This window comes from Ceratotherium simum, chromosome 34 (assembly GCF_057802395.1).
Source record: "Ceratotherium simum simum isolate JZ-2026a chromosome 34, ASM5780239v1, whole genome shotgun sequence".
In the NCBI taxonomy this organism is placed as follows: domain Eukaryota; kingdom Metazoa; phylum Chordata; class Mammalia; order Perissodactyla; family Rhinocerotidae; genus Ceratotherium; species Ceratotherium simum.
This window is the reverse complement of record NC_141933.1, coordinates 13115087-13142895: the sequence shown is the minus strand read 5'-3', so window position 1 is coordinate 13142895 and position 27809 is coordinate 13115087. Positions and strand designations below refer to the sequence as shown.

At 36.7% G+C, this 27809-nt stretch overlaps 1 protein-coding gene across 1 annotated transcript in view; it reads right to left on the bottom strand.

The window, feature by feature from the left end:
• LOC101391517 (membrane-spanning 4-domains subfamily A member 4A-like) overlaps positions 1–22808 on the bottom strand; it is a 29014-nt gene extending 6206 nt beyond the window's left edge. The window contains exons 1-3 of the mRNA XM_004437778.3: positions 22676–22808; positions 3956–4115; positions 2739–2873 (exon numbers count right to left, since the gene is read on the bottom strand). Of these exons, the coding sequence (XP_004437835.1) occupies positions 2739–2873; positions 3956–4099 (279 nt within the window). The 5' untranslated portion in view covers positions 4100–4115; positions 22676–22808. The remainder of the gene's footprint in view (positions 1–2738; positions 2874–3955; positions 4116–22675) is intronic.
• Between the last annotated feature and the right edge of the window lie 5001 nt (positions 22809–27809).

The following is a 27809-nucleotide window of genomic DNA, read 5'->3' as shown; positions in this document are numbered from 1 at the left end:
TATTAAATGTTGTAAATAAAATAGTAGCAAAGAAAAATTTTAAATTCTGTGTTAGAGGATGATTAGAATATATTATTCTATTTGACTTCATCCATTGGGTAATTATTTTCCATTTAGCTAAAACTGCTGGAGTGAAGTTGGTAGGATTCCCTTCCTTAAACTATTTAACTGTTTGAGTTTCTGGGTTTGCTTTCCAAATTTGATTTCAGAAGTTTCAAAAAATCTACCTTAATACCAAAAAAGGAATGATCTAATGAAACAGTTTGATAAACTTCTTCAACAACTTTCTAAATACCAAGACACAGAGATGATTAATGTAAACTAAGTCTCCTCTGGAAAGAAACAGCATGGAGAATCATCCATCATGTAATACGAGAGGAATCATGAACATGGGAAGTATTTCTTCAAAGGTCCAGATTTTTTAACACTAAAATATATTACAATCTATGAAATGAATGGATAGAAGGAGAAAACTCGCATGGTAATTGCTGTTCACATTTACAATGTTGGTAAGATATTTAATACAATTCAACATTTTTATTGACTTAAAAGTATTTATAAAGTATGAAGAGTTGCATTTTCATAATACGACAGAACATCTGTCTCAGTGTAAAAGTCGTTCACGTTTAATTGGGAAAACTCTAGGGCTGCCTTGTAAAGTCAAAATCAAGATAAAGGTGTAGACTATTATGTATTACTATTCTTAGTATATTAAGAAAAATGATTATACAAGGAAAATAGCTGAGGTAGATGATGAAAATTGCTGTTATTTAAATCTGAATATGTTATCCTGAAAACATCCAAGATTATCAACTAAACACTACTATAAACTCTGATAAAATTCAGTCAGGCACATAATTATATACAGAAATTATATATACATATTATAAATATGTATGCATTTGTGTGTTTGAAGATAGGATTTAATAAGAGAACTTAAGAGAACTTCATTTACCATAGCAAAAATATATAAAGTTTCTGAGAGAAAAAAACTTAGCAAGGAGTGTGAAAGATATATAGAAATAAAACATTACAACGTTCTAAAAGTACACAGAAGAAAACTTGAATAGACTAATGTGGGGATAATTTTATAGAATTCTGATAAAGAACATATATCTCTGTTGGAGACTAAAGGGCCAAAAATAAGAGAAATTTGTGATTGGTTCTTGGTGGTGGTGTTTCTACTGTATAAGGCACTTCATAGGGGAAGTTTGGAAATAAGGTTGAAAGAATAACTGAGGGTAGCAGCCAAAAATGTTCCACCAATTAAGCAAAGCTCATCTAGTGGGATTCCTATCATAGTCTGAGGGATGCCTCAATTGACAAACAAAACTTCTGCAGTTCTTGATAATCTACTGAACACGTGTAGAAGGTATAAATTATGAAAACTGGTTTTCAAAGTGGTCTTGAAAAGGAAACGAAAGGGGAAGCACAAAACTAGAGTGGTTAGATGCCTGAAATACAGAAATTTGACCCTAATGAGCCCTGATTCCTGTGAAAATAATTCTGTGATCTTGAGCAAGTTACCTAATCTCTCTAAGTCCCATTTTTTTGATCCATAAAATGAGGACAATGATAAATCCTTCCTCATAAGTTTGTGATGATTGTTTGAAATGGAATTGCACATGGTAAGCACTTAGCAGAGGGCCTAGATCATAGTAAGAGCTTAATATGAGTTACTAGTGACATCGGTATGATCATATATATAAAACATTACACAACTGTCCAGAAGGAGAACAGCATTTGCTGTTCTTCAAAGCTTGCACTTTTTTTATAAACAGCTAAGGGGGGCACAAAAAGCCAGCTCATTATAGGCTTTAAACTCTAAACTATGTCATTCTCAACTTTGTAGATCAATGGAAATCTACAACACTTGAATAGGTTCCCTAATTCTAACACAAGCCCAGTTTATAAATATATTTTCCTCTTGTCAGTAGATAAAGCTTAATACTTTATACTCTATTTACAGTCTCATTTTGCAGAGAAACTCTCTTGTATTTTGTTCTGGGGTGAAATTTTTAAACTTTCTTAAAATTTAGTTTAATTTTGATTATATTTATTGATATCAATCTTAAAAGACAAAATTTATCTAGCAGCAGTTGCATTTGCTAAGATTTGATGGTTCACTCTAAATTGCCTGCATACCAGCCAGGTCTATTATTCTTCCTTGCTAACAAAATCCTCATTTTGCTCAGTCTCCCATGAGCTTCAATGAACCCTTCCCAGCCGTAGAGGTGAATCTTGATTAGTCCAAGCCAATAATGGCAAACCCATGACCTTTGCCCATAGTTGGCTCGGGAATATGAAAACATTTATGCATTACAAAACGTTTATGAACCATGAGATGTGCCAAAAAGTCTGATATGGTATGCCAGCAGTCCTCAATGAGGTTACCCCAATGAGGTAACTCCTGAATTAACCAACCCTGGAAATGACTAGATACTGGGCTTCTTCTTGTGAAATAATCAACGCTTTCAATGTTTAATCTATTCTGGTTTGTATTTTTTGCTGCTGTAATATATCTTCCCTGATACACATTAAATATTTAACCTGCCTAGCTTTCTATGAGTTTTATATTATTATTACCACTTTAAACATGAGAAAATTGAGTCAAGTTGTTAGAGAACTTTCTGAAAATTATACAACTACAAGATAGGGTTAGGATATCATGCTGAAGCTCAGGATATTAACAACTATGTTAAGCTGTCTCCAACTATATCAGATGCTATTTTGCTCACCATCAGTGACCCCCAAATTGTGTAACCTGAGTACACTGTTGCAGGATAAACATGAGTTTCACTAACTGACACTGGAACGCAAATCATTATTATTCCCAAGCTGAAGTTCATCCCAGCAATCAGGATCTGCACAGCCTAGAAATGATGAAGAAAGTAAAAATGAATTACTGCTGCAAAAATGGTGCCCAAGCCACCCCCTTTCCAACCACTAGGTTACCCTTATTCACTATCTTTTGAAGTAGTCACATAGTCTTCTTGATATTCTCCTGTAACTTTTCTTTCATATAAAAATTGTGGAACGATTAACTTACTAAAATTACCTCTCGGTATATCTCTCACTTGCCTCAGTAATTTCAAGATCAAAAAGTATGTACCACAACCTACCCAGAGATGCTTTCCTGATACCTATCTATGACACTACTCCTATCACAACTGTTGCTCTACTTTGCACATGCTCAGATAGAAGTGATCCAGAAATTAGGAAGCAAACATTCTAGCAAGGAGAAGTAATCTAAGGAAGGAGAGTATGTACAGGGGAAGACGAAGAGAAGAGCAAAAGAGAAGCCATTTCATGGGGTCTGGGGCCTGAGGACATGAGCGAGTACAGGGGTCTAAAATAGAGAAATTGCAGTACATTACCCCATGGCATTCAAAAGGATCCCAAGTGTCATAATGACTTTGTCCCATTGGTTTAAAGCTTGGGCTAGAGATAAACCTCTATATTCACTGTCCTTCCACCTGCACTACCATGTCTTTCTTTAAACAGTCTTTTTTTCTTTTAGGCACATTGACATGAGACTCCAGGTATAAATGCAGAGAGGATACAAGAAGGCTAATAAATTTCCCCAGAGAGAGATAGTAACAATATGGTGCCATCAGCTGTCAGGAAGGTCTGTTGATGGGACACCAGCTGGTGCATGAGTGGCCTTTTCTTTTGCTACTCTTCCATGCTTAAGTTAAATACAGTTATCATGGATGACCCACAACCCTAGAGTAGATCTGAAGTCACTATGTTTTAAATACAACTAAATCAGAAGCATGATGTAATAGAAAATTGTATCATTTTTCAAATGATAGGGCCTGCACACCAAATACTGATGTTCCTAGGGCTGCTTGATGTATTTTGAAGCTAGTGGGACAAAGCATTTGATGTTAGAGCTGATGCATTGTGATTCTACAAAATGATTGATCTTCTCCCAGATCCGCAACTGACTTACCCCAAGGACTTTGGGTTCCCCCTTGAAAAACTTCTCTGGCATTCCTTTCCATAGATATTCCTTTACAGAAATATAATATCCCGGCTGGTACACACCAGGGCCAGCCCCTGGTGTGGTCTGTTCCATTCCTTGCATGGTTGTCATGGCAGCAGAAAAGACACTACAATAAGAAATGTAATTTAGGAAGCAGTCCTAGAAATGCTAGAACAACCTCTGGTCTACATGCTCTTCCTCTATTATAACAGGTATTAGAACACCTTTGCAAAATATAATTATTCATAGGGTAGCAAGGAAAGTAGAGCAAGGAGAGAAGAGAGTGAGAGAGAGAGAGAGAGAGAGAAATGCCATGTGACATCAAGACGCTAAAAAATATGGAACAGAGAGAAATGTTGATAATATTGTGGTGAATATGCTGGTCCACTAAAATTAGGGAAATGTCTTCAAGTTCACATATCAAGTCTGCACTCATAGTTTATCTCTATCCCTATTACTACATATTCCCTTGATTAAAGCCATTTCCCCATTGAAAGATAACTTTTTAAATAGTAATAACTGCACAGAACCCTCTGCATTCCAATTTACTCCATTTTGTAGTCTTCCTTTTCTAACTGGAGCATAGTGACATTCTCAGAGCTGGAAACCTTCCCCAGGTTCATCTTTACTAAATACAATTTACGTAATCTTGGATTTCATGCTATAAACTCTGGACTTTGGGGATGGAATTTATGATTCCGAGTCACATCCCAGGCGCCAAGAATTTATATCTCTTGTCCCATTAAAATGCTTTAAATTCTGACTTGCCAACATATAGCAAGGGCATTTAAAATTATCTTTCTGACACTTAAAGCACAAACTTTAAAAGTGCTACTTTTATGCCACTTTCTCTCTTCAATATAGTAACCCCAATCAGGTTATGTGGAGATAGGTTTGAGTCACAGGGACATTTGTATCTACTTATGTGAGTCCATATTCAGATGTTGTATGGCTCACTTCCATAATTTTTGAGGGAAGTAAAACTTGTTAAGTCTCTGTAAAGCCACAATCAATTCTGATACCATTGATGCTTCATTGGTGCTCTGAAAAGTCTCAAGATTGGAGCTGTGTGCCCTTTCATTGGTAGCACAAAGTAAAAGAATGTTCTAGTAACACAAATTTTCTGTGTACTGGAAAAGAATTCAGATTTCTCTGGAAATGATTATTAACCTATATTTATATTTCGTGTGCCAATAGAACTACATTATTAGTTACCTAGCAATAAAACTGATGGAAATCAGAAAAAAATGAGTTAATTTTTAAGATAGAGAAAAAAAGTCTGAATGAAATGAAAAGATTAATCATTGAAAATACTAATTTAATTTCAGTTACATATACATTCCAAGTTCTGGAAAGCAGTAAACGAAAAGCACAAGACAGCAAATCATAAAATAAGAAGTAAAAATTAAACAAATGAGAAAGAAAAATATAATTTATAATTCATAAGCAATACATAATGTGAAGGGGATTAAAGTAGCTAAGATCAAAAAGTAAAGAAGAGGATGTAACCAAAAGATCAATATATATATTTTTTTCATTCTAGAAAATTTCCGAAGTCGATATGGAGAAAGAAATTTTAAACTCCATTTTGAAACTGGGAAACAATGAAAATCCCCGTAACTCAGGTGAAATGACTATCAAAATCAACGAAGATTGCATGAGGATGAATTTAGGGGAAATGTAGAGAGAGTATGAAGGACACAGGACACTATGGCCACAGATTTTCAGAGCACACTGCTCAAAGATAAGAGGCTCACGGTGGTATAAAACATATGTTATTGTTTATAATCCAGAGAATGAATGCACCAGTTGATAGCTGTAGCTTCCCTGGACAATTATAGTTCTGACAAGTCAAAGGCAGGAATAAAAGAGAAATCTTCATGTAAGTCTCCAAGCATTTGTGACATAAGTCTCCAAGAAATCCCACAGATTTGGATCATCTGAATATATCATCACAATCACAGATCACCAAATGCATGAAAACCAAGGTACCATGACGTTTACTTATGAGAAACAACCAGTGCTTTAGATATTAGCATAATCTAATACAGAATATGTAATAAATATGGATAAAATATTCAAATAAAAATGGAATCACAAAAGTGCGAAAGTACAGGTAAAGTGGAAAAAAGTGACATGACAAATTTCAAATGTGAAAAAAGATACTGTTGACATTTAAACAAACTTGGTCTTACTGTGAAATAGCAAGGAACAACTGAAAAGAGAATTAGTGAACTGGAAGGTAAATCTGAAGAAATCATCAGAAGCCATATAGAGAGACAAGGAAATGGTCATAATAGAATACAGGTTAAAAGATTAGAAGTAAAGAATTAAAAGTTCTAGAGTATGTATAATTAGAGTATAGAAAGACAAAAAGTATTAAATGGAGGCTAGGCAAAATTGGCAACATTTGGAATGATAACAACTATATATTTTCTTTAACTGATGAAATACTTAAACCCACAGACACAGGTCACATAACATACACCAAACAGTATATTTGAAAAGTCTATATTGAAACACATTTTAGTAAATTTACAAGATACCAAGGAACAAAGATGATCTGCAAATTAGTAGTAAAGAAAAGTCAGAGCACACACAGAATAATGGTGATTATATTGATAGCAATGCAAGCCACAAAACCACAGAAAAGTATTTTTAAAACAATTCAAGACCTAGAATTTTTTATGCACCAAAACTGTACTTCAAGATCAAGAGTAAAATAAAGACATTTTCAGATAAGTATACACATGACACAGTTTTCCAGCACAGACGTTTACTAAATAGAACTTCTAAATGATGTATTTCAAAAGCAAGGCCTACAGTGGGCCTGTCTGGCGGCACAGTGGTTAAGTTTGCGAGCTCGGCTCCAGCATCCCAGGGTTCACAGGTTCCAATCCTAGGCACAGACCCACGCATCGCTTATCAAACCATGCTGTGGCAGGCGTCCCACATATAAAGTAGTGGAAGATGGGCATGGATGTTAGCCCAGGGTCAGTCTTCCTCAGCATAAAGGGGAAGATTGGCAGCAGAAGTTAGCTGAGGGCTAATCTTCCTCACCAAAAAAAGAAAACAAAAAACCAACTAAGGTATATAAAACCCAGGGGGATGTTCCATGGTACAAGAAGGAATGATGAGCAGAGAAACTGGTAAACATGCGCGTACACACATTGTTTGCACAAATAGGAACAACAATATATAATTTATTAAGTTAGACATGAGGGCAAAATATAAAATACTAGATCATAAGAAAGCAAAATTTGGGCTTGGAATGATGAGAATTGGTCTTCTAATGTCCTTGTGCTCTTTCGGAGATGGGTGAAGAGAGTAACTTTAGATTTCGAGTTAAGAATGAAAAAAATCAAGAGTTACCAATAAAGATAAGAAGTGAGTTGTGTAATTTTTCAGATAAGAGAAGAAAATGTTATGAGAAAACAAATATATGACAATTAAAATAATACATGTAATCCATCAACTAAAAAGGCAGGAAAGGAGATAAAATGAGCAGAAAAATAAGTGAGACAGACAGAAAGCAATAACACGGCAGAAGGAAAAGCACCTCCAGAATTGCCGAGTGAGGGCATTGAGAATCTTCTCCTCTTTAGAAGCAATGAGAACACTGGAAACATTGTCAAAATCAACTTTTTCAGAACTCTGGACATTAACCAAGAACTTGCAAAATCCCCGGAGCATTTATTCAAGAAAATGGCTAAATTTCAGTAAGAATATTGAGCACTGTCATTTTTTTTGTGGTAAAATGTTCACAGCCTGCAATTTACCATTTCGACCATGTTTAAGTGTGTAGTTCCATAGCTTTAAGGACATTTACATTGTTCTGCAAACATTACTGCCTCCATCTCCAAAACTTTTTCAACTTCCTCAGCTAACACCGTACCCATTAAATCCTAACTCCACATGTCCATCTCCCCCCAGCCCTTGGCAACCACCATTCTACTTTCTGTCTCTATGAATTTAACTACCCTAGGAACCTCGTATAAGCGGAATTATACAACATTTGTTCTTTTGCTTCTGCCTTATTTCACTTAACAAAATGTCTTCCAAGTTCACCCATGTTGTAGCCATGTTTCAAAATTTCTTTTCTTTTTTAAGGCTGAAAAATATTCCATTGCATGTATAAACGACATTTTGTTTATCCAGTCATCAGCCAATGGACACTTAGGTTGCATCCACCTTTGACTATTGTAAATAATCTTGCTATGTATATGGTATACAATTATCAGTTCTAGTCTGTTCTTTTACTTTTTTAGGATATATATCTAGAAGTGGAATTGTTGAATCACATTACCATATGGTAATAATAAGATTAACTTATTGAGAAATCACCATACTGTTTTCCACAGTGGTAGCACTATTTTACATTCCCACCAGCAATTCACAAGGGTTTCCATTTCTCCATCTCCTTGTGAAACTTAGTGTCTGCGTGTATTTTTTTTGACAATAGTCTTCCTAATGGGTGTGAAGTGGTATCTTATTGTGGCTTTGATTTGTAGTTTCCTATTGACTAGCGATGTTGAGCATCTTTTCCTGTGATTATTGGCCATTTGTATATCTTCTTTGTAGAAATGTCTGTTCAAGTATTTTGCCCATTTTTGAATCAGGTTTTTTGTTTTATTGTTGTTGAGTTCTTTATATATTCTGGATGTCAATTCCTTATCAGATATATGATTTGCAAATATTTTCTCCATTCCATGAGTTGCCTTTTCACTCTGTCGATGGTCTCTGTTTATGAGCAAAACTTTTTAATTTTGATGAAATCCAACTTACCTATTTTTTGTTGTTGTTGCCTGTGCTTTTGGTGTCATATCCAAGGAATCATCGCCAAATTTAGTGTCATGAAAATTTCAATCTATGCTTTTTTCTGAGGGTTTTATAATTTAGCTCTTATAATTGGATCTTTGATGTATTATGAATTAATTTTTTTATGTATATTGTGTAAGGTAAGTGTCTGACTTCATTTTTTTGGCTTACAGATATCCAGTTTTCCCAACACTATTTGTTGAAAAGACTGTTCTTTCCTCCTTTAAGGATCTTGGCACCCTTGTTGAATATCATTTGACCATATAGGTGAGGGTTTATTTCCGGGCTATTTCATTCCACTGACCTATAGGTCTATTTCAATGCTAGTACCACACTATTTTGCCTTTTGTGTGTGTGTGTGTGAGGAAGATCAGCCCTGAGCTAACATCCATGCCAATCCTCCTCTTTTTGCTGAGGAAGACGTCAGAGCCCGTCTTCCTCCAATTCATATGGGACACTGCCACAGCGTGGCCTGACAAGCGGTACGTTGGCGCCCACCCAGGATCCGAACTCAGGCCGCCAGCAGCGGAGTGCATGCAATTAACCACTATGCCACGAGGCCAGCCCCCTACACTATTTTGATTACCATGAATTTGTTGTTAGTTTTTAAATCAGGAAGTGTGAGACCTCCAAATTTGTTTTCATTTTCAAGATTGTTTTGGCTATTCAGATTTCCTTGACATTCCATATGAATTTCACAATGGATTTTTCTCTCTTCCAAAAATATATATCATTGGCATTTTCATAGGTATCGAATTGAATCTATTCATTAATACTTCTTAACAGTATTGTCTTCCTGTGCATGAACATGGGGTGTATTTCTATTTATTTGTGTCATCTTCAATTTGTTTCAGTAATGTTTTGTAGTTTTCAGTGTTAAAGTTTCACTTCCATAGTTAAGTTTATGCCCCAAATTTTATTTTTTTGATGGTATTATAAATGAAATTATTTTCTTAATTTCCTTTTCAGCTTGTTCATTGTTAGTGTATAGAAAAGCAACTGATTTCCGTGTGTTGATTTTGTATCCTACCACTTTCCTGAATTCATTTCTTAGTTCTAACAGTTGTCATGTATATGGACTCTTTGGGGTATTCTACATAGCACAGCATGTCATATGTGGACAGAGATAATTTTACTTCTTTCTTTCCAATTTGGATGCCTTTTACTTCTTTTTGTTGCCTAATTGTTCTGACCAGGACTTCCATTCTGTGTTCAATAGAAGTGGCAAAAGCAGGCATCCTTGTCTTGTTGCTGATCTTAGAGGAAGGGCTTTCATTCTTCCACAATTGGGTACGATGTTGACTGTGGGTTTTTCATAGATGGCTTTATTATGTTGAAGTAGTTTCCATCTATTTCTAGTACTCTGAATGTTTTTATCATGAACAGATGTTGAATTTTGTCAAATGATTTTTTTTGCATCAATTGAGATGATTACTTATGTTACTGCTTATGTCATTGTATTAATGTGATATATTATATTGATCCATTTTCATATGTTGGACTATCCCTGCATTCTAGGTATAAGTTCCACTTGGCCATGGCATATAATCCTTTTAATATGCTGTTGAATTTGGTTTGCTAGCTCTTTGTTGAGGATATTTGCAACAATAACCATAAAGGATATTGTTCTGTAGTTCTCTTTTATTGTAATGTCTTTATCTGGCTTTAGTATCAGGCTAATGCTGGTCTCACAGAATGACTTAGAAGGTTTTCCCTCCTCTTGGGTTTTTTGGAAGAGTTTGATAAAGACTGATGTCACTTCTTCTTTAAATGTTTAGTAGATTTCACCAGTGAAGCTATCTCATCCTTGTTTTTTCTTTTTTGGGAAGTTTTAAATTATTCATTCAATCTCCTTACTAGTTATAGGTCTCTTCCCATTCTCCTGTTGTGATTCAGTCTTGGTAGGCTGTGTGTTTCTAGAACTTTGTCCATTTCATTTAGGTAATCCAATTTTTTCAGAGTACAATGTTCATAGTACTCTCATAATCTTTTTATTATGTAAAATTGTAATAATATCTTCTCTTGCATTTCTAATTTTAGTTATTTGAGTCTTCTATCTTTTTGTGTTAATTAATCTAGATAAAGATTTGTCAATTGTCTTGATCTTCTGAAGAACCAACTCTTGGGTTCATTGATTCTCTCTGTTTTTTTTTTTTTTTTACTTTCTCACATTTTAACTTGTACTATTCCCATCCCTCTCTCCCAACTCTGTGCTCTGGGGTATCTCTGAAAACCAGAAGCCTTAAAACCATGGCAGCTTTAAAAACCAGTAGCCTAAAAGTCTATGGAGTGGTTAGAACAGGATTGGAAATCCCTAAAAAACCCCATTCCCAGAGAATTGCCACTATTTGATCTGTTTGGCAACTATCTGGAAAATTCCCACTCATAGATCTTGTCTTTATTTGATCTGACTTAAGGTTCATTCAGTGAGGGAAGCCCTAACCCCAAGCTGTTTGTCAAAAACAATCATCAGAAATTGTTTAATTCACAGCTTCCTGAGGCAGTGACAGCAGTGGGATTAAAGACAAAGCTGGATAAAAAAACCTAAAAGAACAAAAAACAGGAATGTTGTACATACAGGGAGCTTTGAAAAATTTCTGATATATCCCTGGGAATTCAGAAGGTCATGAATATGTGAAGGGCTGTATACATGTTCAGGAAAGACCTGAGAAGTCCCTAATTCCTCAACTGTGGCTGATCTTAAGGCTCGTGCAAGTAAAAAGGAAAGGCTAAGGTGGAGTAGTAAACTACTGGAGGTTTGAAGTTGCCCAATGCATACACACATACACACACACACACACACACACACACACACACATACACAGCCTAACAGAAAAGTATAGCAGACTTACTGTTTTAAGGCTCTTAATGATATCTGTTAAATAAGTAGCTGGCCATTAAGCTAATCAAGAAGAAAGTTCAATGTCCACAGAATACAATACATACAGACTTCACAGAAGAGATCAAGGAGTCACTAAACAAACAAACCAAAAATAGCAAACAGACAAACAAAAAACAGACAATAGCCTGTCTTGGGATGAGGTATTCTTTGAAAAAATCAACATAATTGGAAAACCTTTAGCTACTGAACCAGAAAAAGGGCAAGAAGAAATTATTAAACCCAGGAATGAAAAAGGGAACATGATTACCAACCTTACAGAAATAAAAAAATTATAAAGGAACACTAGTAACAACTGTATGCCAATAAATTAGATAACTTAGAAAAAATAGTCAAATTCCCACAGAGACACTAACTAGTGAAGTTGACATAAGAAGAAATACAAAAGCTATATAGATCTTTAACAAGAAATTAAATTAGTAATTTTAAAAATTCCCACAAAAAACAGTCTAGGCCCATGTAGTTTCACTGGTGAATTCTACTAAGCATTGTAAAAATAATTAATAATATTTCCTCAAAAACTTTGAAAAATGAGACCAGGAAGGACACTTCCCAATTCATTGTAAAAGAAGATTAAAAAGGAGTGACATCAGCGTCATGGTGGCGTGAGCTTTCCTGTGAACTCTTTCCCCGATAAGATACAACAAAAGGAACAGTCACAGACCAACAACGGAATCCCAGACAGTGAAAAGCTAGATCGGAAAGATCCACACTGCCGCACATCTGAGAGTGGAACGTGCTGGGCCCCCGGAGGAAGTGGGGAGAGGTAAGGAGAACTCCTCTCCCCCCGCTTCATATCAGTGATCCTGGTCCCCGTGGCTCCCAGAGAGGGGGTAGGGGTGGCACTCGGCGGGGAAACCGCAGCTCTTCAGGCTCTCTCAGCCAATGGGAAACTCCCACACAGAGGACTCAGAAGAGCCACAGGGCTACCATCAACATCTGAGCACCCCAGAGAGCTGATAACAAGGGGCTAACAAGAAGCACCCTGCCAGGGACCCAGAGGGCAAGAAAGCCCCTCCCCTGCAAACCGACCCTGCAGCTCAACCGACCAGACCAGACCAAGCGATCCATGGCAGACCAGACCAAGCGATCCGCGGCAGACCAGACCAAGTGACTGGACCCGCGGATCACAGCGGGGAGAAAAAAAAGAAAAAAAAAACTGCGGATCGCAGCAGAAAAACCGCAGCAGAGCGCAGGGGGCTTAGACTACACAGCCCTTTAACACTACACAGTGGCGGCGGGTGGAAATTGCAACCAGAGATTTCCAGGATGAGGAAAAACAAAGCCAACACAGGAACCACAATGCATAGATACATGAAATCACCAGACCAGAAAGAAAATGACAAGTACCCAGAAACCAACCCTGAAACACAGAAATCCATAATCTAAATGACAGAGATTTCACAATAGCTATCATGAAAACACTCAACGAAATACGAGACAACACAGACAAACAATTCAATGAGATTAGGAGTTTCTTCACAAAAGAGATTGAAATCATAAAAAAAACCAATCAGTGCTGATGGAGATGAAGAACACAATGGAGGAGATAACGGAGAATCTGGAATCTTTAAAGAACAGAGCTGACAATATGGAAGAAAGAATTAGCATTTTAGAGGCTAGGAATGCAGATATGCTCCAGGATGGAAGAAGAGAGAGAACTAAGACTAAAAAGAAATGAAGAAAATCTCCGAGAAATACCTGACTCTATTAGGAAATGTGACATAAGAATTATAGGTATTCCTGAGGGAGAAGAGAGGAAAAGAGGAACAGAGAGCCTATTCAAGGAAATAATAGCTGAGAATTTCCCAAATCTGGGGAAGGAGCAGGAAATACCAGTAAGTGAAGCCAACAGGTCACCTAAATATGTCAACAGACAAAGGCCCTCTCCATGACATCTAGTGGTAAGGCTAGCCAGAGTCAATGACAAAGAAACAATATTAAGGGCAGATAGACAAAAACAAAAAATAACCTACAAAGGAACTCCCATCAGGCTCTCAGCGGATTTCTCAACAGAAACTTTACAGGCTAGGAGAGACTGGAATGATATATTCAAAATACTGAAAGACAAAAAATTTCAGCCAAGAATACTCTATCCAGCAAAAATATCCTTCAAATATGATGGAGAAATAGTAACTCTCCCAGATAAACAAAAGCAAAGGGAGTTCATGGCCACAAGACCCCCACTACAAGAAGTACTCAAGAAGGCCCTCAGGCCTGAAAAAAAGAAGAGAAAGGGAATACAAAGCTTGGAGCAAGGAGAAAAATAGGTAGATAAACTCAGAAAAATAGTAGATCTTTACCGGAATAGGTTAGCAACCACTTAAATACTAAAATCAAAGATCAAAGGAAGGAACTCACCAAAAAGAAATTTAACCTTATCACTGTAAACACACAGCCACAACACAAGATAGAATAAGGTATAACAAGAACGACTTAGAAGGGGAAGAGGAAAGTGATTGAATTGACTTAGTATAAGGAAATAGGAGGCCATCAGATAATGGACTATATCATACACAAGATTGTTTACCCAAACCTCAAGGTAACCACTAAACAAATAATCAAAACAAAACCACATATGATGAACAAAGAGAAAACTAGAAGAGTCATAAGACAGAACAACCAAACTGAATTGGCTGTCCGAAACAAATGGGACAAGAAACAAAGGAAATGCAAAGGAACTGGAAAATAGGTGACAAAACAGCAACATTAAGCCCTCATATATCAATAATTACCCTAAATGTAAATGGATTGAACTCTCCAATCAAAAGATACAGAGTTGCAGCATGGATTAAAAAGCAAGACCCAACAATATGCTGCCTTCAAGAAACACATCTTAGCACTAAAGACAAGCACAGGCTCAGAGTGAAAGGATGGAAGACAATACTCCAAGCCAATGGCAAACAAAAGAAAGCAGGTGTTGCTATACTCATATCAGACAAAGTAGACTTCAAGATAAAACAGACTAAGAAAGACAAAGAAGGGAAATATATAATGATAAAAGGGACACTCCACCAAGAAAACATATCACTTATAAATATATATGCACCCAACATAGGAGCACCAATGTACATAAAGCAACTATTAACAAACCTGAAAGGAGAAATTAACAACAACATAATAATAGTAGGGGATCTTAACACCCCACTTACATCAATGGATAGATCATCCAGACAAAAAGTCAATAAAGAAATAGTAGACTTAAATGAAAAACTGGATGAGATGGACCTAGTAGACACATACAGAGCACTCCATCCCAAAACAGCTGACTACACATTCTTCTCAGGCGCGCATGGAACATTCTCTAGGATAGACCATATCTTGGGAAACAAAGCAAGCCTCAATAAATTTAAGAAGATTGAAATCATAACAAGCATCTTTTCAGACCATAAGGCTATGAAACTGGAAATGAACCAAAAAAAAAAAACTGGGAAAGTGACAAAAATGTGGAGATTAAACAACATGCTACCGAACAACCAATGGATCATTGATGAAATTCAAGGAGAAATCAAAAACTATCTGGAAACAAACGAAAATGATAATATGCCATATCAAGCCATATGGGATGCAGCAAAAGCGGTCCTGAGAAGGAAACTCATAGTGATACAAGCCCACCTTAACAAACAAGAAAAAGCCCAAATAGGCAACCTTAAATTACACCTAACAGAACTAGAAAAAGAAGAACAAACAAAGCCAAAAGTCAGCAGAAGGAGAGAAATAATAAAAATCAGAGCAGAAATAAATGAAATTGAGACCAAAAAAACAGTAGAAAGGATTAATGAAACAAAGAATTGGTTCTTTGAGAAGATAAACAAAATCGACAAACCTTTAGCCAGGCTTACTAAGAAAAAAAGAGAAAAGGCTCAAGTAAATAAAATTAGAAATGAAAGAGGAGAAATTACAATGGATACCACGGAAATACAGAGGATTATAAGAGAATACTATGAGAAATTATATGCCAACAAATTGGACAATCTAGAAGAAATGGATAAATTCTTAGACTCATACAACCTCCCAAAACTGAACCAAGAAGAAATGGAGAATCTGAATAGACCAATAAGAAGTAAAGAGATTGAAATAGTAATCAAAAACCTCCCAAAAAATAAAAGTCCAGGACCAGATGGCTTCTCTGGTGAATTTTACCAAACATTCAAAGAAGATTTAATACCTACCCTTCTCAAACTATTCCAAAAAATAGAGGAAGATGGAACACTTCCTAAATCATTCTACGAGGCCAACATCACCCTGATACCAAAGTCAGACAAAGACAATACAAAGAAAGAAAATTACAGGCCAATATTGCTGATGAACATTGAAGCAAAAATCCTCAACAAAATATTGGCAAACCGAATACAACAATACATTAAAAAGATCATACACCACGATCAAGTGGGATTTATACCAGGGACACAGGGATGGTTCAACATCCACAAATCAATCAACGTGGTACATCACATCAACAAAACAAAGAAGAAAAACCACGTGATCATTTCAATAGATGCAGAGAAGGCATTTGACAAGATACAACATCCATTTATGATAAAAACTCTCAGCAAAATGGGAATAGAAGGAAAGTACCTCAACATAATAAAGGCTATTTATGACAAACCCACAGCCAACATCATACTCAATGGGGAAAGACTGAAAGCCATTCCCCTGAGAACAGGAACAAGGCAGTGCTGCCCACTCTCACCACTCCTGTTCAACATAGTACTGGAGGTTTTGCCCAGAGCAATTAGGCAAGAAAAAGGAATAAAAGGAATCCAAATAGGTAACGAAGAAGTGAAACTCTCACCATTTGCAGATGACATGATTGTATATATAGAAAACCCTAAAGAATCTGTTGGAAAACTATTAGAAACAATCAACAACTACAGCAAAGTTGCAGGGTACAAAATCAATCTACAAAAATCAGTTGAATTTCTGTATGCTCATAATGAACTAACAGAAAGAGAGCTCAAAAAGATAATACCATTTACAATTACATCAAAAAGAATAAAATACCTAGGAATAAATCTTACCAAGGAGGTGAAGGACCTATACAATGAGAACTACAAGACATTATTGAAAGAAATCCATGATGACATAAAGAAATGGAAAGATAGCTCATGCACGTGGATTGGAAGAATAAACACAGTTAAAATGTCTTTATTACCTAAAGCAATCTACAGATTCAATGCAATCCCAATCAGAATCCCAACGACATTCTTCACAGACATAGAAAAAAGAATACTAAAATTTATATGGGGCAACAAAAGACCCCAAATAGCTAAAGAAATCCTAATGAAAAAGAACAAAGCAGGAGGCATCACAATCCCTGACTTCAAAACATACTACAAAGCAATAATAATCAAGACAGCATGGTACTGGTACTAAAACAGACACACAGATCAATGGAACAGAATTGAAAGCCCAGAAATAAAACCACAGATATACGCACAGCTAATTTTCGACAAAGGTGCTAAGAACATACAATGGAGAAAGGAAAGTCTCTTCAATATATGGTGTTGGGAAAACTGGACAGCCACATGCAAAAGAATGAAAGTGGACCATGTGCTATCGCCATTCACAAAAATTAACTCAAAATGGATCAAAGCCCTGAAGGTGAGACCTGAAACTATAAAACTCATAGAAGAAAATATAGGCAACACACTATTTGACATTGGTTATAAAGGAATCTTTTCAGATGACATGCCTACCCAGACTAGGGAAACTAAAGAAAAAAATAAACAAGTGGGACTTTATCAGATTAAAGAGCTTCTATAAGACAAACAAAACCAGAATCAAGATGAACAGACAACCCACCAGCTGGGAGAGAATATTTGCAAAACATACATCTGACAAGGGGTTGATCTCCATAATATATAAAGAACTCACACAACTGAACAACAAAAAAACAAACAACCCGATCAAAAAATGGGCAGAGGAAATGAACAGACACTTCTCCAAAGAAGATATACAGATGGCCAATAGGCACATGAAAAGATGTTCAACATCACTAATCATCAGGGAAATGCAAATCAAAACAACACTAAGATACCACCTCATGCCCGTTAGAATGGCTATAATCACCAAGACAAAAAACAACAAGTGTTGGAGAGGATGTGGAGAAACAGGAACCCTCATACACAACTGGTGGGAATGCAAACTGGTGCAGCCTCTATGGAAAACGGTATGGAGATTCCTCAAAGACTTAAAAATAGAGATGCCCTACGACCCAGCCATCCCATTACTGGGAATCTATCCAACGAACCTGAAATCAACAATCCAAAGAGGCTTATGCACCCCTATGTTCATTACAGCATTATTCACCATAGCCAAGAAGTGGAAGCAACCTAAGTGTCCCTCGACTGACGATTGGATTAAGGAAATGTGGTATATATATATATACAATGGAATACTACTCAGCCATAAAAAAAGACAAAATCGTTCCATTTGCAACAACATGGATGGGCCTGAAACGTATTATGTTAAGTGAAATAAGCCAGAAAGAGAAAGACAAACACTGTATGATCTCACTCATATGTGGAATATAAACCAACACATGGACAGAGAAAACTGTACTGTGATTACCAGGGGCAGTGGGGGTGGGGGGTGGGCACAAGGGGTGAAGGGAGTCATATATATGGTGATGGACAAACAAAAATGCACAACCCAAAATTTCACAATGTTAAAAACCATTAAAACATCAATAAAAAAAAAAAGAAGATTAAAAAGCAAAGTTAGACCCTTCTTCACAACAAACAAAAGAATTAACTAAAAATGGATCAAAGACCTAAATATAAGAGCTAAAAATATAAAACAATTAGAAGAAAACATAGGAGTTAGTCTTTGTAAATATGGGTTAGGCAATGGTTTCTTAGCTATACAAATAAAAGCTCAAGAAACTAAAAAAAAAAAAAAAAACGGATAAATTAGACTTCTTCAAAATTAGAAATTTTCCTACTTCAAAGGGCACCACGAAGAAAATAAAAAGACAACTCACAGAATGGGAGAAGATATTTGCAAATCCTGTATCTGAGAAGGGACTTGTATCCAGAACATATAAAGAACTCTTACAAATCAATTATGAAAAAGAAAAAAATCCCAATTTAAAAATGGGCAAAATTTTTGAACGGGCATTTCTCCAAAGAAAATATGCAAATGGGTGATAAGCACCTGAAAAAATTCTCAGTATCGTTTGTCATTCAATAAATGTAAATCAAAACCACTCCATACATACTAGGATGGAAAAAATAAAGACAGACAGGTAACAAGCGGTGGTGAGAATGTGGAGAAATTGGAACCCTGAAACATTGATGTTGAGACTGAAAATTGGTGCAGCCACTTTGGAAAACAGTTTGGCAGGACCTCAAAATGTAAAAGGTAGACTTACCATATGACCCAACAGTTCCACTCCCAGGTATATACCCAAGAGAAACAAAAACGTATGTCCACACAAAAACATGTATACGCGTTTTGTTAACGGCATTCTCCATCAAGGCCAGAAGATGGAAACATATCAAATGTCCATCAACTGACGAGTGGAAAAATGTGCAAACATAACGGTTCTTCCATTCACCAGACTAATATAGTGGATCTTCTCAAGCAAAGGGGCGCTGGAATTTTAGTACCTGGATTTAAATTCTAGCTCTACCACTCTTTACTCAAGTTTCTTAATCTTGTGTTTCTAGAACTTTATACTATAAATGAGTGCTCACATATTGTGGGAATTTAATAATGAGATAATGAATTTAAACCAGAGCATGTCACATAACGAATACTAAATACATTATATCTATTATTATTGTTGCTACTACTGTTATTTACTCATATTTTGGTTTTACATATAAAACATAAACTTCCTCTAACACTTCCTGCCACTCAAGGACATACTAGAGAGGGACTTTATTCCCGACATCCTCTTGCTCCCACTTGCTCCTGTCCTAGGGGAGGTGGAGGGGCAGAGGAGAGAGGCTTATATGATTGGTTAGAGCATGTTATTCATTGTGCCATGTGCTCAGTGGTTGAGTCTTCCTCTCCTTTGCAGTTTGTCTCAGATTGGACAGAAAGGTCAGGATTATCCTCTGTTTTCTGCTCTCGTGGAATAAGCTACATACAAGACCGTGTAGAGGCAGGCCAGGAGACTCTCCTCTGTATCTTGCAGTCTGTCCCAATGGCAACCAGGTTTGTGAGGTAGGTTACATATTATATGTTGTTGAGTAGGTGTGTTCAGACTTTTCTGCATACTTGAGCATCCCCTGAGCAGAACCCAAGTTGTCTATAAATAAAATAATAAAATAGGTAGCTTTCTTTTTGGCATTCAGTCTAATCCACATCCTCTAATCCAGGTTTTCCTGGAAGATCTGCAGCTCTCAGATTAATTTATAGTCATAATAAAACCCATGATTTGATCTTCATTTAGCAACTTATCCCAGATATGGATAGGGAGAATTTTCACTTCGATCATTGGAAGACCTAAAGAGAAGATATCCAGCCTTACTCAACATTTTCCTTTCAAAAAATTGACGGTGCAATATAAAGTATGTAGAGGAAATTATTTCAGAGTGCTACAATTAGTTCCTAATAGAGAAAGTCAAAAGCTAAAGGTAACAAGAACTATAAGAGGATTATGGGATTCCAAGTGTTTTTCTTAATGGAAGGCCCAATAATTAGATCTGTAGCCCATGTCAAAAACCTGGTTGTTTCTCATTGATGCATCCTCTTACCCACCCTCCATGCCCAAATCAATCACGTTCTTCTGACCCTACACAACCATTTCAACTCTGGGCACTTCTTCCACATTCTCAGACCAAGCTATCAACCACTTTTCATCTGGAATGTTCTCAAAGCCTCTTGATCTTCTCCTGTGTCCACTTGTGACCCTGTATGTCCATTTCATTCCCCACTTTGTAGCCAGAATGTGTTAAAGTGCAAAAACAATTGTGTCACCCTCCCCTCTAAAATCCTTCCTTTGCATCCCTGTGCCCTTACTATGAAGTTAAAATGGGTAATGCAGTTGATAGGAGAAGCTCTGCTACTTCACCCCACATCTATTATCCTAAACTTACCTTGAATCTCTCTCCTTTTATTTTTGAAGCCACAAATCTGCTTGACTTATTTTAATACTTCCAGAGCAGCAATTTCCTTCCTACATGGGAGCATTTGCACATGTTGAACACACTGCCAAGAATTGTTCTGCCCCTCACACTGCAACCCTACAACAGTAACAACAAACCATCCCAGGATTTGATTTTGTCACATACTGACAGTATTGCACAGTCTCTGGCTTCTCTCAGGTACAACTCCCTACCTCCTCCACTCCCCACACATGGCTTACTCAACATATGATGGTAAGGAGGGGTTTAAGAAATCTTAGGTATTTCTTTCTTACACCATAGAGACAAAAGTGTTGTAAAGGTAACGACCAATGATTCTCCTTAATCCAGCTGAATGTGTACTTGAGTTTAATTCTCTTTAATGCGAAGGAAACTCCTCATTGATCTTTCAGACGTACCTTCAGACTGAGGATTTAGGAAATGTAGGTTCAGTCTTATCAAACACCGCTGGTGGTTCCACCTCTATATTAAATAAGACTGTGAGATTCCCCAGAGCAGACATTATATTAAAATAATGCTTTCAAATGACTCATGTTCATTCCTTAGTTCTTTGGTAATATATGTGAGGTCCTGGTCACTCAGGACTAGTTATCTTTCTCTCTAAAAACTCTTACTATAACTTCATATAACTACTCCTACCTTCATACCATAGAAATCCATGTGTCAAGGACAATATTTGTGTTTATTCTCCAGGGCTTAAATTTCCTACATTCAAATATCAAGGAAACCAAAACAACAGAGAATATTGGACAGATATAAGGGACATTTCTTCCAGATTGGGAAAGACTTTGAATCCTAGTCTTGTCCCATCATTGTGACATACATTGGGCCATTGACAACTACAGTGTCTTTTTGTTGTTGTTGTTCCTGTTACAGATGTGGAGAAACCTAGAAAACTCCTCTCTCTTCTTCTACTGCCTCAAATGGCCTTGTGGATCAGCACCAAAATCAGTCTTTTCTTTCCTTATTTTTATGTCACCACCCCTGTCATGGGTCACAATTCCGAAGGAGAGAGCATGAAGAGGGTGGTCTGAAGGGGTTGCCTTTCCTTCCTTCAAACTTAAAAAATAGAATGATCGTAATGTAGAAATGGTGACCTGAGCAGGGAAAAGGCCTGTACTCGGAATCAAGACGTATGGGTTCTACTCCTAGCTTTTTTACTAACTAGTGTCACTCTGGTTAAATTATTTCCTTTCTCTGGGTTTCCTTTACCTCATCTGAGGAAAGAATGCATTGGGCACAATTGCCTTCAAGCTTCTTTCTGATCCCAAGAATGCTAAGAATCTACATAGTCTCTTTTATTAGTAGACTTCCACATGGGCAGCCTCAGTTTCTGCCTGGGTGTCTCATGAATGGTGCCAAAGATAGCAGGAGAACTAGGTCAGGCCACAGTCCATCTCAGGGCCTGCATAGGACTGGGGACCCAACCTTTGACATACAACATCTCCACCAAATTCTTCATGTGGCAGATCTTTCCTTAAGTGTTAAATTAAAAATAACATTTCAGAGACAGATAATAAAGACGATGGAAGAAAGGGCATCAAGAGTACATGAAATAATTAGTCTATAGTGTATAATATTGTTTTCAGTTTCTGGGTAGCCTGTAGATTTAGAGAACAAAAGTAACTAAAAAAATCTCTTCCAATATCAGCCATCAGAAGCTTGTCCTTACCGACATCCTCTGCAGCAAATTGTTCCCCAAGCCTCTTAAACATACATTTAAAGGTGCACTCAACCCACCCCAATCTGGAATACCACCTTGTGCCATGAGAGGTGACCTCATCCTCTCTCATTCGACTCTCAGGGATCTTGGAACCAGTGGTTGAGGAAACCATCAGCTCAAAAGCCTAGGAAGGCATGCCCTGGACCTACCTTTCTTCAAGCTTGCAACTTCTGCGTGTGTCTTATAAGTGCCTGAGATGCTGGGCAAGTGCCTTCAGTCCAGATACAATCGCTTTCCCCCACTCCACACCTCACTCAGTTTAAATCTGCATTCCTCTTCTAGCTGTTTTTCTAAATCCCAAACGTAGTGCTGAGTATTTCTGACACGCACAGCTAGTTCCTTTTTTATGTCGTAAGTGCTAATTGAGTCTGTGTCCCTTATATGGATGTGGAGGTCAATTGTGAAATTTGCTGAAGAAGCAGTGACTGCCTCATACAGTCTTTTATAGGAAAATAATGGTGGTTATTACCACTATTAGTGGTATATCAGTGTATATAATGTATATCAGTGGTTGAGGATTTACTGCATGTCAGACTCTGCTCAAAGATCTTTATTTACAAAAACTAATTTTATGGCATTTAAAATCACTTGAAAAGCACCCTGTCACAATTTCACATGTTCCCCTTTTCTCCCTAGAGAACTGTGTGTTGCCATTATATACATAATTTAAATGTATTTTTTACATGACATTCCACCATTAGAGATAAATGTCTGTAAAATGTCAACAAGTTAGTTGCATAGCAATAATTAATATGGCACTTTCCTAAATCAAAGAGGAAGCTGATATCATGGAAAGAGCCTGGTCTTTGACTAAGACACACCCAATACCAATCATTTATTGCATGCCTTTGTTATTTCTCTGAACCTAAGATTCCTCATTTCTAATATAAAACCAATACTTACTTCACATGGAGGAGAAAAGTAAAGTCACGTTCGATTCTCATTCATTCAACATTTTCTTAGAGAAAAGTTATTATGAGCCAAGCAGTGTGCTATGTGCTGCAGAAAAAAATGGTGAAAAATGATAGAGTCCCTGCCCTCAATCAACTTATAGATTATGGGGCATACAGACAAGTAAACATATTGTCATAATCCAGGATAATCAGTTCTCTGCAAGGTAAAGAAGAGTATTCTAGGAGAGCTTATAGGAAGGTCAATTAATTTGACTTTGGTGATGCAGAGAAGACTACCTGGAGAAGGATACATCTAACTGGAGACTTCTTGAATGAGTAGGAGACAGACAAATGAAAGGAGAGTTAGGTGAAGGAGAGTAAGAGATTTCCAGGCAGAGTCAACAGAATGAAGAAAAGCCATCTCTGTTTATGGGCATCTTTTAAAATTAAAGCACAATTCTTCCAGTCATCATGCAACCAGACTTACTCTCCCACTCCTACAATTAGTAAACTGGAAAAAATTTTAAACAATGCTTGTGGGCATTGGATAGTAGTCAATGCAGGGCTTTCAACACTGAGAAAATGGAAATAGATGTGAATATAACAATTGCTCTGATTTTCTTCATGAAGGAACTTTCCAGGCCATTGTCAAGGAGAATTCATGAGGATCTTACTGTACTGAAAAGATAGAAACCAGAGTTTGAAGGAGCTGAGGCAGCCAGAATTAGTGATTATAGAACCATAAAGGAGGTAGCTGTGCAGAGACAGAGTTTCTGAAATCTGCACAAGAGGCCTTTTAAATTCATTGTCAAATAGTATCCATTTACAGGCTGAAATTCCAAAGTCCAATCAAAGAATAACCAAATTCGTTTATCTGCCACACAAGAGGGCCAGTAACTGGAAGGCCAGGCTTATGGCAAGGAAAGAAGTTTATTATCAAAAGGCAACCAGACAAAGATATGGTAGTTAAAACTCAGATCCACCTCCTTGAAGGGAAAAAGATAAGAGTTTTCATCTGAGGTTTTAGGCAGGGGAGGGAGAGCATGTGGTCTTGGAGGCTGAAGTTCTAAGAATCCTCTGCACAGACGCCACTGTCTTTCATATTTCTTCATGGGTTGCATGTGCAAATTTGGGGGGCTTTCTATGTGTTGCATGCAGTGAATTTTTAGTCTGTGATGTCTAAGGATTACAATCAGTCATTTTATCTTCTCCACGCTCCAGTGCAATGCTTAGTCGGGTGGTGGGGGTGCTGTCAGCAAGCTACTCTCTTATCAACGGTCCTCCTGCTGTTCTGCAAAGCAAGCTCTGAAACTTTGGTTACTTTGCTTCCCGTTAACCTTGTGAGTACAAGACAGGGTTTCATCCTAATCCAGGGAAATTTTAACTCCTTCGTCCTCGATTTCATTATGGCTTAACAATAAATCTAAACTAGCCAAGAGTAATAACAAGGCTAAAATCTCCTTACTAAGGTCTTTAAAAGTCTCAAAAGAATCAGTCTGGGCCTCAGGTTTAACCTCCAGCCATAAATGAAGTGTAATAGTCTTTGGGGGAAAAAAAAACTTGAGAACTGAACCACATACAGATGACAATATCCAGCATCCAATCAAAAATTATTATACATACCCAGCAGCAGAACAATGACAGTAACCAGGAGAAAAATCAATCAATAAAAACAGACCAAAAAAAAATTTATAGGTATAAATCAGTGAAAAGTTTAAAAAGACATGATGTAAATGCAGGCAGTCTTCTTTAAAATTTAGAATCATATCATTTTGCTCGTAGAGCCTATATGTTTGTATAAACTTTTTACAGTTAAAAATGTACTACTCTTAGATTGCTTATATAAATATGACATAAAAAGCTTCATGTGTGCAAAAATTCTCACTAAAAGAAGGCGTTATCTGGCCATTTTTAAAAAACTCAACAGCTCAGCAAATATGAGTGTATCCAAGAAACAGCAAAGAATCAAGTAATGTAGAGTCTTGTAGGGCTTCATATGAGCTTTGGCTTTTATTCTGAATAAGAGAGGAAGCCATAAAGGGATTTGTCCCAGTTATTGCACTACCTGAATAGTTCTATTTTAATTTCTTTACGTATTTAAAACTTCAGAGATTGCCCGGACTCTGGGGGATGGCCCAACTCCAAGTACACCTTGACTCAGAGATACAAATGACATTGTTAGGAACTGATCATTTACTAGGAACCTCTCAGTTCTGCTCTCCTCTGGGAGTGTTTGTCTCTGACAGGATTCATATAGTAGAATGATGGCTGCTAACAAAAGCCGATTTACATTCTCACAGTTCAACATCTATAAAACCCCAAAAGGAAAGAGAAAAGAGGGAGACTCTCCTTCCTGGTCAGTGAAGCAAAAATGCCAGGATTAGCTTTGATTGGAAATGTCAGTCTTTCATACAATTGGTTTTTCTTAGTTCACAAGGGTAAGTGACGCAGGAACCAGTCACTGTAGTTGGGTTGATATAATTCTGCCATTGCCCAAATCTAGGAGAAGTAGAGGATAGAGTCAGCATAAATTGGGAGTAAGGGAATGATGACTCCTTAGGGGAAATTGAGGCCATGATTATCAGAACAAATGAGTATAAATGCTGTGTACCAAAAGCTATAAAATATAAATGAAGTATTGGAGAAAGAAAATAATAAGCGAGGGAGGGAAAATGACTAAAGGACCTGACTAGATATTTCTTCAAAAAAGAGGTAAAAATGGCCAACAAGTATATGAAAAGGTGTTCAATATCACTAATCATCAGACATATGCAAATCAAAACCACAATGACATATCACCTCATACCTGTTAGAGTGGCTGTTATCAAAAGGACAAGAGATACAAAGTGATGACGAGGATATGAAGAAAAGGAAACATTTGTACAGTGTTGCTGGGAATGTAAATTGGTACAGCTATTATGGAAAAGACTACAGAGGTTCCTGAAAAAATTAAAAATACAACTACCATGTGATCCAGCAACTCCTCTTCTGGGTATATATTCAAAGGAAATGAAATCACTCTCTAGAAGAGATACCTGCATTCCCATTTTCATTGTAGAATTATTCACAATAGCCAAGATATGAAAACAACCAAAGAGTCCATCGATGGATGAATGGATAAAGAAAATTTTACATATATATATAACATATAGGTATATGTATATATAAATACATATACACATATATATACACAAAAATATTTTCAGCCTTAACAAAGAAGGAATTCTTGCCATTCACAACAACATGTTTGAAACTGAAGAACAGTACGCTAAGTGAAATAAACCAGACACAGAAAGACAAATACTCTGTGATCTCACTTAAATGTGGAATCTACAAAAGTCATACTCATAAAAGCAGAGAGTAGAATGGTGATTGCCAGGGATTGGGGTTGAGGGAAATTGGTAGATGTTGGTCAAAGGGTACAAAGTTTCAGTTAAGTAGGATGGATATGTTCTGGAGATCTAATGTACAGCATGGTGACTATGGTTAATAATATTGTATTTCATACTTGAAATTTGCTTAAAAAGTTTAATCTCACCAAAACTAATCAAGGGTAACTATGTGAGGTGATGGATATGTGGTGATCATTTCAAAATGTATACATATATGAAAACATCACATTGTACACCCTAAACACACACTATTTTTATTAGTCTATTAGACTTCTATAAAGCTGGAAAAAAAATTGAAACAAAAAAAGAGAAAATGTCTGTGAAAACATAATGATCGTTTTTCTCCTATCACAATGAAACTATCACGTCCTCAGAAAGAAGGTTCCTGGTTACTCTTTCTAGTGTCCCACACTCCCCCACCACTACCACCAGCAGTTTTCTAGCCCATTAACTTACATATAGCTTCCGTACAGCTTCTAACAACATATGAAAATATTTTGATTGAATATTCATATGTTCGGTTATGTCTTGCCCTATAAGTTTAACCTACAAGAGAGGAAGGACATCATCTCTCTTGTTCACCACTATATTCTCCTGTGCTAAAACAATACCTGCCTATCATAGGCACTTTATAAATAGGTGTGGAATAAAATGATAGTGAAATGATATATATATATACATATATATGAATACATATACATGTACATATATTCATGTATGTGTATAAATTAAAACTCTTAAGGCTATGCATGAGCCAATCAGAGTATTGGTTGCTCTATCCACATCGTATCAAGTATTTATCACGAGTCTCTGAGCCAGGTGATATTATCACCATTTTACTGAAGAGAAATACGAAGTACAGAGAAATTTTGTTGTATGGCTATGGCCACACAGTAGCAATTGATAGAAATGCAATTTTCAAGATGAAAACCCAGGGTGATATGATTAAAAAGCCCACATTCTTTACCACCACACTATATTTCCTGACATCAACACTT